At 40.7% G+C, this 17,275-nt stretch overlaps 1 protein-coding gene across 1 annotated transcript in view; it reads left to right on the top strand.

Annotated features, from left to right (window-relative positions):
* LOC115267366 (elongation of very long chain fatty acids protein 7) overlaps positions 1-17,275 on the top strand; it is a 163,988-nt gene that overhangs the window by 128,860 nt on the left and 17,853 nt on the right. Inside the window, exon 2 of the mRNA XM_029874350.2 lies at positions 9,963-10,103. Within this exon, the coding sequence (XP_029730210.2) occupies positions 9,963-10,103 (141 nt within the window). The remainder of the gene's footprint in view (positions 1-9,962; positions 10,104-17,275) is intronic.

Raw genomic sequence — 17,275 nt, 5'->3', positions numbered from 1 at the left:
GATAGGGTAGAAAGTGAAAGCAGCGCAACGGCAACCAGTTCGATATAGTAAAATTAGAATAGAATACATTTAGCCGCTGTACAAAGTGTAAGTACAGCTTCCAATTGGAATCGCTCACGCAGTGCCCTAGTGGACAAAAGAGCTGTAAATTAGGTTAAGTGAATATAGTGAAGAATAAAAAAACAACTTCAAACACATTAATCACTACCACTAAGCACCAACCCAACCACTAAGCACATAACATAAGTGGAACTCTGGCTCAGAAAGTTGATGCCTTTCCGAGTTCGTACACTGGTATACAGGGCATCGAAATGTCAAATGCATTATAACATTATTGCCATACTATTTTTCAGCATGTATACCATTTTTCATTGCTGTGAAGTAAAACCAAGACCTCATAGATCTAGACTGGCAGCACGTGGAAATCTAAAATAGGACATAAATTGTTATAAAACTTTGTAAACTCAAGTCGAAAGTACGTTTTATGGCTTTAAACAGAAAGGGAGATCGATATGTGGAACGTGGATGTGTTATTTCGAAGATTTCAATGAATTTATGACAACACGAATAAGTGGATTTCCAGCAGCTAGTTTTGCGCATATCTCAGATGCCAATCTTCGTTCCCTTATTCTTTGCCAAAACTGGAATACTGGTTGGATCAGATGTTTTTTGTTTACCAAAATAAGTGACAGTTCGGCGCCTTTTATAAAAGATATAACAGTTTCGCGTGCTGGAAAAGGATACAACTTTTTCCTTCACTCTGAACATGGAGTTCCACTTATGTTATGTGCACTAAGTCTGCCATCAGTAAGGCGGATCCAAAGGCACGTTCTCGTCAACATTTCTGTCAAGCCTGACAGTTCTGACAAGTCTGCCATTGTCTCTACCTGCAATCATATACTTCGTCTTGGTAGAGTTAATCGTCAAGCTTGTCCTCGCTTGTCCGCTTTTCAGAAAGCAGCTTTGAGATCGATAACTTACGCAAAGCCGAGGAACATGTGCGGCCATATGACGACAGTGCCATTCCTCTGTACACAAGATCACCTTGTCGCTCCCTCGAGTGCAATGTAGAACAGTAAATTTGAAAGAGTATCACCCTGCTTCAACCCATTCAAGGTCACAAACGAGGTGAACACTTCACATGCGTCCCGAACACGTATCAGTTTCGCTGGAAAACCATGTTCCGACATAATCCAATTTCAGGCATTCTTCATTCTACCCTAACCTAATAAGAATCTGATGAATTGATATACCGTAATCCGGGGTAACATTGATCAGAATTTTTGATCTTTCTTGAATAGTTCTCTTGTTAAAGCAAATATGACAAGTTTTATATTTTTAAAACAAGTACTGGCCCTCTGATTATGTGATAAGCTACTCGGAAAAGTATTGTAAAACTTTAAAACATTTTTAAATAGACTTTTTAATCTAATTTTTGATTTCGTTGATTTGGGGTAACATTGATCATGTCTGTGATCAATGTTCGTTTATGTTGAAAATACCCTTATTTACTAAATTCGGGGTCTCTGATTCCGAATATGTTGTCCAACTTCTTACAAGTTATGTACTTTTTGAGTTATTTTAGGATTAAAATCCTCCAAACCGCGGATAACGCCTAAAGGTAGGCAATGGCTCAAGGATTTGATAGCCTACTTTTAATAAATCGTATATTTTACTGAAAAAGAACATTTCCATAAAAGTTTCGTTTATTAAATCCAACTCTAGGATATCACATTGGAGTAAAACAGTGATTTCGAAACTCATATTGTAAGTAGTATTCATGCCATGCATGAATGTTGGACCATGTATCTCATTGCGTTACGAAACACAGTTATGAATAAATCGATTTATTTCAATGTTTATGAAATTCAATTTTCAAGAATTTCATGTCATTTAATAGCTTAATAGTTGTGGATAACGATATACCATTCGATAACAGAAACAGATTCAATGTAAAATGCTTGTTTGAGCATTTCATGGGGTCGATCAAGCCGATCAATGTTACCCCGCTGATCAATGATACCCCGGATTACGGTATGTAAAAATTCTGTAGAAAGGACCTCGTCCTTTCCAGCAGCCTTACGTTTCTTGCTGCAGTTGATTCTGGTGGCATTTTTTTGTTGATCGTCACTCTTGGCACTTCTTGTCGAACCAACCATTACGTTGGCATCGCTGCGCAATAACTATCATCTCTGCTGTTCCCACTGTTTCATGGATAAATTCCCATAAATAATTGACATCGACACTCTTACCACTTTACTCAATATCGTGAAAATATTACATACATACATTTATTTGTTCAACATCACATTTAAAACAAGACACATAATCAACAATAGTACGCCACAATATTTACTCGGTTTGTGGCTGCCGCTCTCCATCCTCGGTCGCGCCCAATGCTCGCCGGGTTACGCTCCATCTGGTCCGCCCATCGTACTCTCTGCGCTCCACGCCTTCTTGTGCCAACCGGATCAGTTGCAAACACCAGCTTTGCAGGGTTGTTGTCCAGCATTCTTGCAACATGCCCTGCCCACCGTATCTTTCCGGCTTTGGCCACCTTCTGGATGCTGCGTTCGCCGTAAAGTGCAGCGAGCTCGTGGTTTATCCTTCTCCGCCACACACCGTTCTCCTGCACACCGCCGAAGATCGTCCTTAGCACGCGTCGCTCGAAAACTCCGAGTGCTTGCAGATCCCCCTCGAGCATGGTCCATGTCTCGTGCCACCGGTCTTATCGTTTTGTACATGATGCATTTGGTGCGTGGGTGAATCTTTTTCGACCGCAGTTTCTTCTGGAGCCCGTAGTAGGCCCGATTTCCGCTAATGATGCGCCTCCGAATTTCACGGCTCACGTTGTTGTCAGCCGTCAGTAAGGATCCGAGGTAGACGAATTCCTCCACCACCTCGAAAGTATCCCCGTCTATCGTAACACTACTACCTAGACGGATCCGGTCGTGTTTGGTTCCGCCTACCAGCATGTACTTTGTTTTTGAGGCATTCACCACCATTCCGACCTTTGCTGCTTCGCGTTCCAGGCGGATGTACAGTAGCGTGGTTCAAAAAATCGTTTTTGCTCCACACCGCTTATTCGATTCGTAACCAGATTCTAAGTCTTCGCCCAAAAATTGAGCTGATTTGGTCGAAAATTGAGAGTGCACAAACCCTTCAAAGTTTGTATGGGAATTACTATGGGAAAAGGGCGTTTTTCATTCAATTGACCGTAACATTTCTCCAAGTGCCCTAGAGTGTTAGTTGACCCTTGGTAATCCTAGGCTACTCTATCAGCTACAACTTTGCCGAAGACCACATTGAAATCGGACGCCTCATTAATTAGTTATTGATTTTTGTCCAGAATGAAAATCTTTGATCATGATGGTTACATTATTCAATGGGCATCACTGCAATTTGCCTTGAAACATAGTAGCCATGATTTCTGTGTGCTATCTTTGGCGCCATGTGCAGCAATGTTGCCTGCTGGGAAGTTGAACGATCACTTTTAAAGTTTCGCCAGTTGGATGAAAATCAATAATTAATTAATGAGACGTCCGATTTGAATGTGGTCTTCGGCAAAGTTGTAGCTGATAGAGAAGCCTAAGACTACCAAGGGTCAACTAACACTCTAGGGCACTTGAAAGATTGCTACGGTCAATTGAATGAAAAACGTCCTTTTCCCATAGTAATTCCCATACAAACTTTGAAGGGCTTGTGCACTCTCAATTTTCAACCAAATCAGCTCAATTTTTGGGAGAAGTCTTAGAATCTGGTTACGAATCGAAAAAGCGGTGTGGAGCAAAAACGATTTTTTGAACCACGCTAATGTACAGCTCTGCCACCGTTCCAAATGTTCTGGCAATAATGTCCATGTCGTCCGCAAAGCACACAAATCATCCGGATTTTGTGAAAATCGTTCCCCGGCTGTTGAGCCCGGCTCGTCGCATCACACCTCCCAGAGCGATATTGAAGAGTAGGCATGAGAGTCCATCACCTTGTCGCAGTCCCCGGCGAGATTCGAATGAACTGGATAGTTTACCCGAAACCCTTACACAGCTGTGCACACCGTCCATCGTTGCTTTAATCAGTCTAGTCAGCTTCCCAGGAAAGCCGTTTTCGTCCATGATTCTCCATAGCTCTGCGCGTTCGATACTGTCGTATGCCGCTTTGAAGTCGATGAACAGGTGATGCGTTGGGACCTGGTATTCACGGCATTTCTGGAGGAGTTGCCATACGGTAAAGATCTGGGCCGTTGTCGACCGGCCGTCGATGAAGCCGGCTTGATAACTTCCCACGAACTCATTCGTTTTAGGTGACAGACGACGGAAGATGATCTGGGATAGCACTTTGTAGGCAGCATTCAAAATAGTGACCGCCCTGAAGTTCTCACATTCCAAATGGTCGCCTTTCTTGTGCATGGGGCAGATTACCCCTTCCTTCCACTCCTCCGGAAGCTGTTCGGTTTCCCGGATCCTGACTATCAGCCGATGCAGACAGGTGGTCAACTTTTCTGGGCCCATCTTGATGAGTTCAGCTGCGATGCCATCCTTACCAGCTGCTTTGTTGGTTTTGAGCTGGTGAATGGCTTCCTTAACTTCCCTCAGCGTGGGAGTTGGTTCATTTCCGTCCTCCGCTGCACTGGCGTTGTCGTTTCCTCCGTTACCGTGGGCTCCCGTGCCTACGTTCTCCACGCCGTTCAGGTGCTGATCGAAGTGCTGCTTCCACCTTTCGATCACCTCACGTCCGTCCGTCAAGAGGCCTCCGTATTTATCCCTGCATATTTCGGCTCGCGGCACGAAGCCGTTGCGGGATGCGTTGAGCTTCTGATAGAACTTCACAGCACAGCAGTTCCATTTCTTCACACTCCGCTTCTTCCAGGCGGCGCTTTTCTCCCGAAAGAGGCGGGTCTGCTGTTTCCACTTCTGTTTGTAACGTTCCACGTTCTGTCGAGTCCCTTGCTGCAGCATTACCGCCCTCGCTGCGTTCTTCTCCTCCAAATCCAGAAGGTTGTTCAGAAATTCCTCTAATTATGTTTTTTTAGAAATTGCTCCAAGATTTTTTTAAACCTTGGGGTTATTCAAGACGCGTGTCGTTGTGGAAAAGTACAACAATACCAAAAAGCCTCGCTCGTCGTATACAACGCAAGCGCGGTACAGTTTTGGAACCAAACAGGCGCGCGTCCTGAAAGGTTAAGGACTTTCTTTAGAAACGCTTCAGAATGACGTTTCTTAGAAAATCTTGCAAGAATTTTTTCAGAAATGTCACCAGGAATTCCTTTGAAAATTCTTGATATTTTCCAGATATTTTTAAGGGAATGCCTCAGAAATTTTACTAGATTTTCCTTAAAAATTTTCACAAAACATCCTTTTAGAGAGTCTTGCATGGATTGCTTCAAAAATTCCTCCACGATCTAGATTTTTTTTTTTCAAAAAATTCATAAACCCTTTTGTGTTTTTTAGGAAATTTTTCAAAAAGTTATTCTCCTATTCCTCCAGGAGCATCTTTGCAAATTTCTCCAAGATTTCCTCCAGAAATTCTCGCAAGGTTGGTTTAAAAACTTTACCAATGATTCATTTGGAAATTATTTTCAGCAGTTGTTTTATAAATTTTCCGAGGGAGTTTTTCAGAAATTCCACTGAGGTTCCATCCAGCTTCATAAACATATTTTTTATATTTCCTATGAATTTCATCTAAGGTTTTTTCAGGAATCCAATTAGAAAATTTTCCAATTATTTTTTTTGAAATTTTTCGAAAGTTTCTTCGGATTCATTAAGCAATTTCTCCTAGCATTACCCCAGAAACTCCCACTGAAATTCTTTTACGGTTTCTTTCTAGGGTTCGTCCTAGGGTTTATTTGGAGAAAATCTCTCAAAAATATTGTTGGAAAATTCTCTAGTGTAGTTCCTTTAGAATTTTTGAAAAGATTTTTTAGGAAAATCTTGCACTAATTTCATCTTTAGTGATTGCTACAAAAATTTTTCTAGAATCTGATCACGATATTTTTTGAAAGATTTGTTTAGAGAACCTTGATTGTGTGTGTGTGTGTGTGTTTTTTTTTACTTGGTGGTAAAGCCTTTACGCCTTCCCGACACGCGTTCGATAAGCATGACCAGTGCTACCGATTTCGTCCATCGCGTGCCAGTTCGTGAGGGACTCAGAACCAGGCTTGACAGAAACTCCCTCGCGAGAAAATGAGGAAGCGATTTCGGCGATTTTCTGAGGAGTGAAAATAAAACTCAGAAATCACAACGCAAATCCTCAACAGCAGCGAGCGCGAGCTTGCCACGCAGCGAGGAGTTCGTCCAACACTCATAATTTCTTGTTGTGTTTCTCACGTCCACTCACACTCAAAAAGCTCTCGCGAGTTCCACTCCCATACAAAGAAAGACTCTCGAGGCGAAAATCGCACTCAAAAACCCGAAATAATCATCGGCTCTTTTTTCGTTCCCCTCTTCCTCGCTCAGTTTTTATTGCCTCTCTGTTTGGGGTTCGTTCGCTCCCTCGCGACGAGGCAAAAGCAAAACACCGCTCTAGAGCATGTTGCAAAACTCTTTTGATTTCGAGGAGGATTATCAAGCCTGCTCAGAACAGAGAAGAGAACTGTGAACCCTACGCCTCTAACCTCCACCAAGGTCTACAGTGCCTGCTCCCCCCGGATTCCACTAGAAGCGACTACTTCGGTGTGTGTGTGTGTGTGTGTGTGTGTGTGTGTGTGTGTGTGTGTGTGTGTGTGTGTGTGTGTGTGTGTGTGTGTGTGTGTGTGTGTGTGTGTGTGTGTGTGTGTGTGTGTGTGTGTGTGTGTGTGTGTGTGTGTGTGTGTGTGTGTGTGTGTGTGTGTGTGTGTGTGTGTGCTTTTTCAGGAATCCCTCATCGGATTACATTATCGGATTTGAGTTCACATTGAGAGTTCACAATATTTTTTCACAAATTCATCAGAAATAGGCTTTTTAGTGAAATCTCCAAAATTTATTTCTTTAAAAAAATTTCTACGGATTGCTACTGAAATTCCTTTACACATTTCTGTAATTTGTCTTCGGATATTTTTCAAGAATTTATTAAGAAATCTGGATATTTCAGGAGAATGTTTCAAGAGATTTATTTGGGAATGTGTAAAGATGTTTGTTCATTTGTTTCTTCAGCTATTGCACCATTGATGTCTTCAGAAATTTATTCGTCTCCTTGAAATTTCTTCAGAAATTAAATTTTAAGCTGCTTCTCCAGGAACCTTTCGATTACTATCTCTTGAGGATCTTGTAAACATGAGTTTCTCAGGCAGTTTCTCCATGTATTCCACCTGAATTTCCTCAGAAAACAGTCTTTTATTGCTTCAGGAGTTTACCTCGGAGTCTTCCAAGGATCCTCCTGCACAGATTTCTTCTGAAATTTTTCTAGAGATATCTTCTCAATTATCACCAGAGACTACTTCAGTATAACAAAGTATAACAAATTTTTCCACGTATCTGTGTTTTCCTGAAATACCCACAAAAATTCTTACAAACATCTTACACAAACTCCTTGAGTTATGATGGGCTTATGTTCTTCTTGAGAGGTGATCATTCATGTAAGCCTCGTTAGATGAGTGTACCCTCGTGCTGATAAAACCAACTTTTTGCAAGTCGTTATATAAATAACTATTGCAGTACACTTAGTGAATGAAAAATAAACAAAATTTTGAAAAAAATATGCATTTTTACATAAGCTAACTAAATTCCAAAAAAGTTTGAATCACCAATTAAGTTTATTATGTTGAATACAACTATTAGTTTAAGCAACTACTTTCAAAAAAAAATCCTAGAGCACTAAAACGTTAGAAGGTGTTGAGACCTACCGCTAAAATTAAAAAAAAACGCAACATGACCAGCATGTGGGTCAAGGATACTTACCGAAGAAATTCAAAGTATCATTATTAACAACAGACCATTTCGGAGTTGATCCTATCTAAAGCGGATTTCGAAGTAGAAAAGCATTAGCGTTCACTTGTTCGCTCACATGTTCCAAGTCCAAAATCCGACTTGGGTGACACGCCGCTTGCGCTTGGAGTCGCGTTTCCTCGAATCTACGCTTTGATTATGACACTGCAAAACTGAGCAAAATAAAGGAGAATAATGCAAATCAAAGAGCACAATTTGATCTTAGGATTTGCTCGCGCAAAGTATCTCAACGCGCAGGCGAATGACGACGAGAAAATAAACATTAGTGATGAAGTAGGTATTTGATCAGACCGCGGCGGGTGAAGTACTACTTCCCCCTCTGATGGGGGATGATGACGAGATCTTGGGTCCCCCAGGGTGATCGTTAGTCGGTCGAAAGCGGGTTTCACCTTCTGGAAGCTTCTGAGACACATACGGATGGGGTCAGGATAAATTTGTACGAAAGAAATCACTCAATGGAAAGGCAGGTTCATCTCGGGACCCACGCTTTACTTCCCTTCCGAAGGAAGAACCCACATTTTGTGAGAATGTCAGGAGTGAGATTCGATCTCAGGTCCTCGGCGTGATAGTCTTGTGTTCTAACAACCACACCAGGTCCGCTATACAGTCAATGGAATATACGAAATATTTGAAAAATTCGTTTATGAAAATTGTAAACTTTTTTATAACTCTAGATTATATTTACTCTTAATTCCCCTTTTAATTAAGTTCGTTGTATATATTTTTATAGATAAACTGGATTGGCACATTTAATCAGGATGTTTTTCTATCCACGTTTATTTTACTCTTTCCGCAAATCATTATTGAAGGAGTCGGATGAAGATTTCAGAACTAGTCTACAATCGTCGTAAATAGCTCGATTTCAAAATTAATAGGAAACATGTCGTACAGATTTACCTCCGAACAGTTATCGACATCCCATCGGCAGACTTCCTACCTATCCATTAGCCTGGTACACGGTTTATATGGGAAAATACAAAAAATGGAAAAGCTCAAGTTCCTGTATACTTTTTGAGTTCCACTTTGGTCCCATATCAACTGTTCAAAATTTCAGATCGATCGGAAAAACTATATTTTAGCGCCCGCCATTCTTCGTTTTTCATACGATTTACTATGGGGAAATTTTACTCCTGCAAAGAAAAATCGCTAGGAGTCACCCCTAGATCCCTAAAAATAGGTCGACGAATGATTTCTGTAGAAAACTTCACTAGGAATCAGACCTCTGAAGACAGCAAATCAATGCGACGTTCGTGGAAAAAGTTATTAGGCCTCACCCGATCGATAAAATAACGAGATTTTATTATTTATTGTTATTCCTTGCATGTTACACAGCGTTTGCATGCCGTTCGGTTTTCAGTCAATAACTTTTGCCACATGCCTCAGATCGCTTTGCGGTCTTCGGAGGGTTGGTTCATCGTAAAATTTCCAACAGAAAACTTTCATCGATTTATTTTTAGGGGTTAAGGGGCAACCTGTGGCGATTTTTCTTTGAAAAAGTGATTTCCCCATACTAAATCGTATGAAAATTTAAAATGACTGGCGCTAAAATATAGTTTCTCCGATCGATCTGAAATTTTGCACAGTTGATATGGGACCAAAATGGAACTCAAAAAGTGTACAGGAGTAAAATGTCTTTTGGTGTCCCACGCTACTATCCATATGGTAAATAGGGGAAACGCGATTTCGCCGCACGCGTCCCAAAGCAACAAAGTTCTGTTTACCCAGCCAATTGAAGAGCAAAATGTTTGCCATTGCAAACACTCCAGAGTTATCGGATCAATGGACATGCTATACGATGCGACGCGAGGAGATGCCTAATTGGGGACAAAACTGGCGTCATCGGACATATTTCGACGCGGGCACATTGACGTTTTCGGCGCTGGCTGTTGGACTTTAGTCCCTCCAGCCGGAGGATTTTTTTTCTTGCTCACTTGTGAACATGTGAACAATGTTTTGAATACATATTTGGATTTGCGGTAAACGTGATTGATGATTACTAATTTCTTTTGTGATTTTTTTTTCTCTCTATTTCTACTTTTGCAGATGGATCTGATGAACAGCGTGTACGGAGGATGGCGGTACCTGATGGATGAACTGTCAGATCCCCGCACTAATGATTGGCCGTTTATGAGTTCACCGTTCCCGACAATTGCCATTAGTTTGACATATGCCTATATCGTTAAGGTAAGTACACTTCTTTTGGAAAGCAAAGTCTGTTTCTTTTTTGATTCCATTAAGACTATCATTCATTGGGAAACCACAAACTAACAGAACAGCTTGAAAAGATGAGCACCGTATTTATATTGAAGATCAAGTCCCTTTCATGATGATTGCCTAAACTTTACTTTATTGATTTCTCCTAGGACTACTTTAGGAATTTATTTAGGGATTTCTACGGGGATCTCTCTGGCGATTTCTGAAGGGTTGCTGCTGGCTGAGTCCAAAAAATTAGGCATTGCTGGTAAAATCTATTGGAAACGGGGGATTGTTGTACTTTGACTTCACCAGAAATCCAAAGTTTCTTTTGAAAAATCACTGAGAAAGTTTGTTTTGAAAAGTCATGCATCAGTACCAATTTGTTATCATTTGTTTACGATTGAGCAGTAACCTCATCGGAAAAAACTCTAACCAGAACGGTACAATTCGTTCAGCATCATCAGAGAAGTCAATTATGCACCCTTTCCGAACCGGTGCAGTGTGGGTTCTTCACCTGCCGCCGATTCAAGGTTTCCTTTGTTTCCGCGTATTGGTACATTGACATTCGCTAAGCTGAAGCCATGCAACGGCCACCCTTTGAACATAATGAAAATCCTTGAGCGACCATCGTAGGAACCCTTGCCTTGCTCGGATTCTACACACTACCGTCAATCCATTTATTGGAAGCTGAGTGCATCGTCGTCGTCTACAAACCAACAGCATCTCGCACGTTCAATCATAGTAGGCAAGGTCAAGTGAAAGGATTTGCCCGTGTCGTTCGCGTGGCATTCCAATCACTGCACCGCAGCAGGCGCTGCAGCACCATCAGCGGCGATAGTAGACCATTACCACTGTCTTGCCCTCAAGTTTCGAGTTCAAGACACACCGAGTTCAATGTCAGCCTAGGGAGGGTATGACTTCAGAACGCGATGGCAACGCTCGCTCCAGGTACAAAGCGTTGATGCATTTTGTTTGGTCCTTTTTCGGAGAAGTTGAATCTGCGTTGGTTCTCGCTCGAACGATAAGCTTCCTTATTGCATAGCCAACCTGATCAGTTGCGTGTTGACGTACCACCCATGTCGAAGGTGATCATCATGGACCATCATACCGATTTCAAATGGGAATAATAAATACACTTCCTTCATCCTACTTATGCCATTGACATTGGCTGTTTCCACCAATGTTCATACGACAACGACAACCTTACAATGTCGAGTTTTCACACCCCTTTCAGCAGTAATCTGGAAAGCATGGTGTGGTGGTATCTGAATCCGATCGGCCCAGCAGCGGAAGACGGTTTGCCTTTAGCACGAGGCTTCGACACTAATTAAATTATTCGTCTTTGGTGGAAACCGTGTGGCGTGGACACAGCGTTGTATCATGAACTTGATCTTGACTGGAGTGAGCGTGCAAACTAGTTCACGCTTCACGGAAAATTCATGGTTTTGACGTTAGGTTCAGGCACGTGGCAGTGTCATTTCAGAGGCAAAAAAAATGGAAACATGATTGCAATTTTGAAGTTGAATGATCGTTGAGTAGCATTTGAAGCTTTTTGAATTCGAAGAAGCGGGTATGTTACTTACTTTTTTGCAATTTCTCATCGTAATAGGCTGTTTACCTCACGCAAATCTGTCAGGAAAAGGCCTACTTTCCCACGCCAAATTAACAGTACTGTAATGGTTCATTACAGCACTGATTTGCGTTGCGCAATGATCCATTACAGCACTGCTTTTAGTTTTGATCAACTTCTTGATGCTTTCTGGCCACAATTTTGAAAAATTGTGACAACTGCACAGTATAACCTAATTCACGAATAAAAAGAAATAAAAAAAAAAAAAACAGTATAACCTGCTATGATCACATTTTCTTAAACATGGCTATGAAAATCAGTGTTCAGTTTGATGAAAAAGTTTTGTTAAAAAATATCCTCAAGTGGTAATTTATGAAATAGCAGAAAACGTTGTACGCAACTCGATGCAGAACTCGATTTTTGAAGTACTTGTCGTAATTATCCAACTCGGCAAGTCTCGTTGGATAAATATACGACTCATGCTGTAAAAATCATCATTCTGCACCTTGTTGCGTAAACTACTATTACAGATACTTGCTATTCAAAGCATCAAAAGTATGTGAAGTTGTTCCAATTTCAGTCGAAATCCTTGAAGATCTGCTAGAGATTAGAAGAAAAATTCTGAGAGACCACGTAATAATTGTAAAAAAAAATATGCTTCCAGTAATAATCACAGTTTTCCAAAAAAAAACTGAATCCAGGCAATCATTAATAAGACTATTGCACCACAGCAGACCTTGAAATGCTTCGCGACTGCATTTCAAGATCATCCGCAACACATTTCAATAACGTTAAATTGACCATTCGATGGGAACGAATAGACGCGAAAACCAACGAAACAAACTTAGTGCGTCTTGCGTTTCAAATCATTTCATTTCCATTACCTACCCCCATCCATCCGTGGCTAATCAAAGTTGAATTCCCCCATCTGATCATAATTTGGTAGCGATTAGTTCGCGGTTTCTCTTGATCCAAATGCTGTTCAAATATTTGTTTCATATATGTATGTAAATAAAAGCTCCCAACGCGTTAAACGAAGTTGATGTGACGGTGTCTTCTTCGCCTTTTGATTGGGCTTTAAAGACCCTCGGCGGCGAGTTCTATAAAAAAAAACGCTTTCAACCGTGACTGTCATTACCGTCGTTAGAAAAGTCGACTTGTGCATATACCTACATATGTAATATTTGCCGGCAGACCTCTAGTGTAACAACACATGCCAACATTGGTGTCCACTGTGGCGTATAACCGTTTTTGTTTTATCTTCATCAAATACCTAGTTGACCGTTTTCAATTGATGCGATTTATTTTTTTTTTTCACTAGAAATCATTTAGGTCATCATCATATGTTTTCACGGTCAGCTCAACAGCTCGATGCTCACGAGTTGACCGACGATCTTGATCATCCGTGTGAGTTTAATGTGAACATTAATAATTATAACTTATAACTTGTGGCGGTTTAAAAGGTAGGGTGCCTGTGATAGCGTGGTAATTCTAATACAAGAGCAATGATACAATTAAAACCCTAATTAATCCACCTAGCGGTGATGGCGCCCTACTCGCGCCTTCGTAAACGCATTTCAACAAAACTCAAGTAACATGTTAATGAATATCGCACTCTCATACGTTTAACAAAAATTCATTTCATGGGACCAGAAGTCATATTGTTTATCTGGCTTTTGATAGTGGTTCCCTAAACTCTTAAAAAGGACGTGATTTTGAATTTTGAACCGCAATTTTGGATTTAAGTCCGCCATCTAGGAAATTCTGGCCGCCATGTTTTTTACTCCAGATTTCTTCCCCATACAATATGGGTATATCTATTGAATGGTTTTGGACCCTAAAACTGCATTAAACAGCCCCATCTTGGGTATTGGCCATCTTGGTTATTCTGGTTGCTATCTTTAGGCTTCGGAGTTCGGAAATCCTCCCTATGCCAACTTTATCCATATTTTGTTGGGAGATATGGCGTTCAGTCTTCGGAGAAATAACTCAAAAACGAATTCTTAGCCTTTAGACGACGTTTCGATCGCTATATTGCACCTGCTTCTGGAAATAAACTATGCTCCGTTAATTCCCAGAAGAAGGCGGAATATAGCGACCAAAACGTCGGATGAAAGCTTAGGAATCCGTTTTTGCGTTATTCCTCCAAATACTGAACGCCATGCCTCCCTACATAATTATCAACAGTCGAAATTCGAAGATTTATCCATATTGAATGATTCATTAGCCTAAAACACCATTTAACAGATGCCATCTTGAATTTTGGGATGCCATATGGGTTTTAGACCGTCATCTTGGATATTCTGGTCGCCAATTTGGACTCCGAATATCTTCCCCATACCAATATACCCAATCCATATTGCATGGTTTTAGAGCCTAAAACTCCATTAAACAGCCGCCGTCTTGAATTTGGAGCCGCCATCTTGGATATTCTGGTCGCCATTTTTTTAGTATACCAAATATGCCCATATTGCATGATTTTTGAGACAAAACTCCATTAATCAGTAGCCATATTGAATTTGGAGCTGCCATTTTAGATTTTAGACCGCCATCTTGGATATTATAGTTAGCAATTTCCCTTAAACAGCCGCCATATTGAATTTGGAGCCGCCATCTTGGGTTTTAGACCGCCATCTTGGATATTCGGGTCGCCATTTTTGGACTCCAGACATCTTCCCCATACCAATACTCCATATTGAATAGTTTTAGAGCCTTAAGGTGAAACATCAAGAAATCCCATTGCAATTTTGCAAACAAACTTTAGAGGCACAAATCTGACGAACGAAGCATTGAATCAAGCCGCACTTTTTTATCCTGGCTTTGCTCACTTGCAAAAAGAGACAGCTTTTCCAAATCGAGAGCATTTGTTTACGAATTTTCAAGATTGGTGCTTTTGATAACGTGAGTAGGGGATCAAGTCGGCCATTGTGGCAGCCATGTTTGTACTCTCTGAAATTTCTCCTTAAACGTTATTGACAGCTGCCATCTTGATTTTTTAGCTGCACACTCGAATATTAGGCTGCCATATTTTTTGCCGATATCGTGGAATTTCTGGTCTCCAGTTTGATTTCCGCAAAAAAAATCGTCAACCATTCGTCAAAAATTGCCGCAATTTGATGTGTCGCATGATGGGGTTTGGTTCAGTTTTATATAGGGCCAGTTCTAACGGTGCTAGTCCGGATCACTGAAATGGCCATAAATTCGGCACGCCTTGACCGATCCGGACCATTTTTCGTAGCAACAATGCGGTAAAATTCCGGTTCGTTTCGAGCTATAATCCGAAAAATCGGCCAATGGGAAATGCCCTCAAAGTGAGTGAACTTTTTTGTACACAGACATACAAACACATACATACTAGACTGGGTCAACAAAGTCGATTTTTCGGAACAAAGCTTTTTCGATTCCTTTTAGCGTCCAAAACAATTGTGCAAAATTTGGGAGCGATTGGTTGCGTCCCCATATTCCGCATTGCAATTGAAATTTGTATGGAATTTAGTATGGGAAAACGTGCTTGTTTGCATTCTTCTCATAAATTGATTTTTTTTGTCTAAAACGATGAAACTAATGACGTTGAAATATAGCCTAGGACAGCGATCCTCAAGCCTATTTTTTCAACTATTAGTATTGCACTTCCTAGATCCATTTGTGAAACATTCAACACGTTATTCTAGGTTATTTTGGGAGTAGAACAACCTCCTTAAGAAACATTTTAAGAAATTCTACGGCAACATACAGAACTCGGCGCCATGTGCGGCCCGCACTTTGGTGATCAGCCTAGGATATGCCGAAAAACTTTGCCGAAGACCGCAAAGTGATCCGACCCTTGTGAAAAAAGTTATAACGTACATATTACCCGGTGGTGCTTAACATTTAACATGTAAAGGAATAACATCAATTACAAAATCTCAATGTTTGGCCTAAGTTACCAGGCGAATAACTTATTATAACGTCATAATAACGTCATTAGTTACATGGTAATGGACAAAATAATTCATCTTATGAGTAAAATGGAAAAAAGTACGTTTTCCCAAACTAACTTCCATACAAATTTCAATGCGGAATACGGGGATGCAACCAATCGCTCCCAAATTTTGCACAATTGTTTTGGACGCTAATATAAATTGAGAAAGCCGACCGAATTTAAAGTTTCTCCATACAACGTTGACCCACTCTAATACATACACACAGACATCATCTTAACTTGTCGAACTGAGTTGATTGGTATATGTGACTCCGAGCCTTTAACAGAAAATTCGTTTTTTTTTTCGAGTGAACATATAGCCGTTTAGTACACTTTGGTGTACGAGAAAGACAAAAAGTTGTGATTAGCAATTTTTTTGTACTGACTGTCGAATAAATGATTGTGGGCAGTTGCAAATGGGGTGACATAGGGTATAGTCGGCCAAATTGGCTGGAACTTGATGTAAATCAGCTTGGTTGGGAAGGATTAAAGGCCAAATCTCAGTTCAACGGGTTTCAAAAAAAAACCCCATGACGAAGAGAACAAAACTGCCGAAAATACACAAGTACCCCTATATTGTTGTGACTTGATCGAAACAACTTCGGAAGATACTCTACATTTCCTTGAAGCCGTGGAGTAAATATGACCTAGTCAGACGCATTAAACGTTTTGATACGTTCTGCTTCACAACGGATCGCTACAGATCTTCTTAAAAAAAATAAAAATCTCATAAATAAAAAAAAAAATCCTAATAATAAACTCTAGAGCGAGGCCAACCACTCGCAAATATAAAAATGGGCGGAGACTAAAATCCTATAGAACTCCAGAAGAGCAGCCATTATGTTTTCTTAAAAAAAAGTGCTCTAAAAATGTTTCCCGATAGAGTTGCATTGGAAATTATATGAAAATCATTCAAGTTCATTGAGCTCGCATTGGTGGATTTGATCCAAAATATTAGTGAAGCTTCTTGGGAGATAAAAAACAAACTCAAAAGGAACCACAAACTTTTGTTTCAAGTTTTAGTGGAGATTTGAATGTGCAATAAGTGCAGGAGAAGAGGAGAGGAGAAGTTTTATCGGAACATTGCATATTCTAGTTGATCTTATCGGAGTCTCAGCTGAGCACAACTATTCTTCGTCAATATGTGGTTTTAAAAACACCTCCAAGAATACTTGAGGTTCAGTTCATAAAACCATAAACACAACAAGAACTGTTGAACTTATTTTCAGTTTTATAAGGTTCTTGTAGTTGTCTTCAATCATCCGTTCTTGATCAAGAGCAACTGTTCTCGCATAAGAACAGTTTGGTACATGAAAAATACAAGAAAACACTCAAGCATCAGATTTTGATTCTCATCGTTCCATTATTGCTGCCAATCAAGAACACCTACCCGGAAACCCAACCGCAACGCGGTGCAGTGCCAAGTTCCTCCGGTTGCTGCATTCGAATTGAGGTGGGTATGGTCATCTAGGACGTCGTTTCCCGTGCAATCGGGGTTCCAATCAACGATCTTGAAAATCAACAACTACTAACTTACCTGTTGGAAGTGCTGACCGGAGGAATGAGGCACTGCACCGCATCAAGGCCGGTTATCGAAAAAGGTCAGCCTGGTTGGCAACGGTACCGGGC

This window comes from Aedes albopictus, chromosome 1, assembly GCF_035046485.1.
Source record: "Aedes albopictus strain Foshan chromosome 1, AalbF5, whole genome shotgun sequence".
Taxonomy (NCBI): Eukaryota; Metazoa; Arthropoda; class Insecta; order Diptera; family Culicidae; genus Aedes; species Aedes albopictus.
Note: the sequence above shows the minus strand (reverse complement) of the source record. Positions and strands in the feature narration are given on the sequence as shown.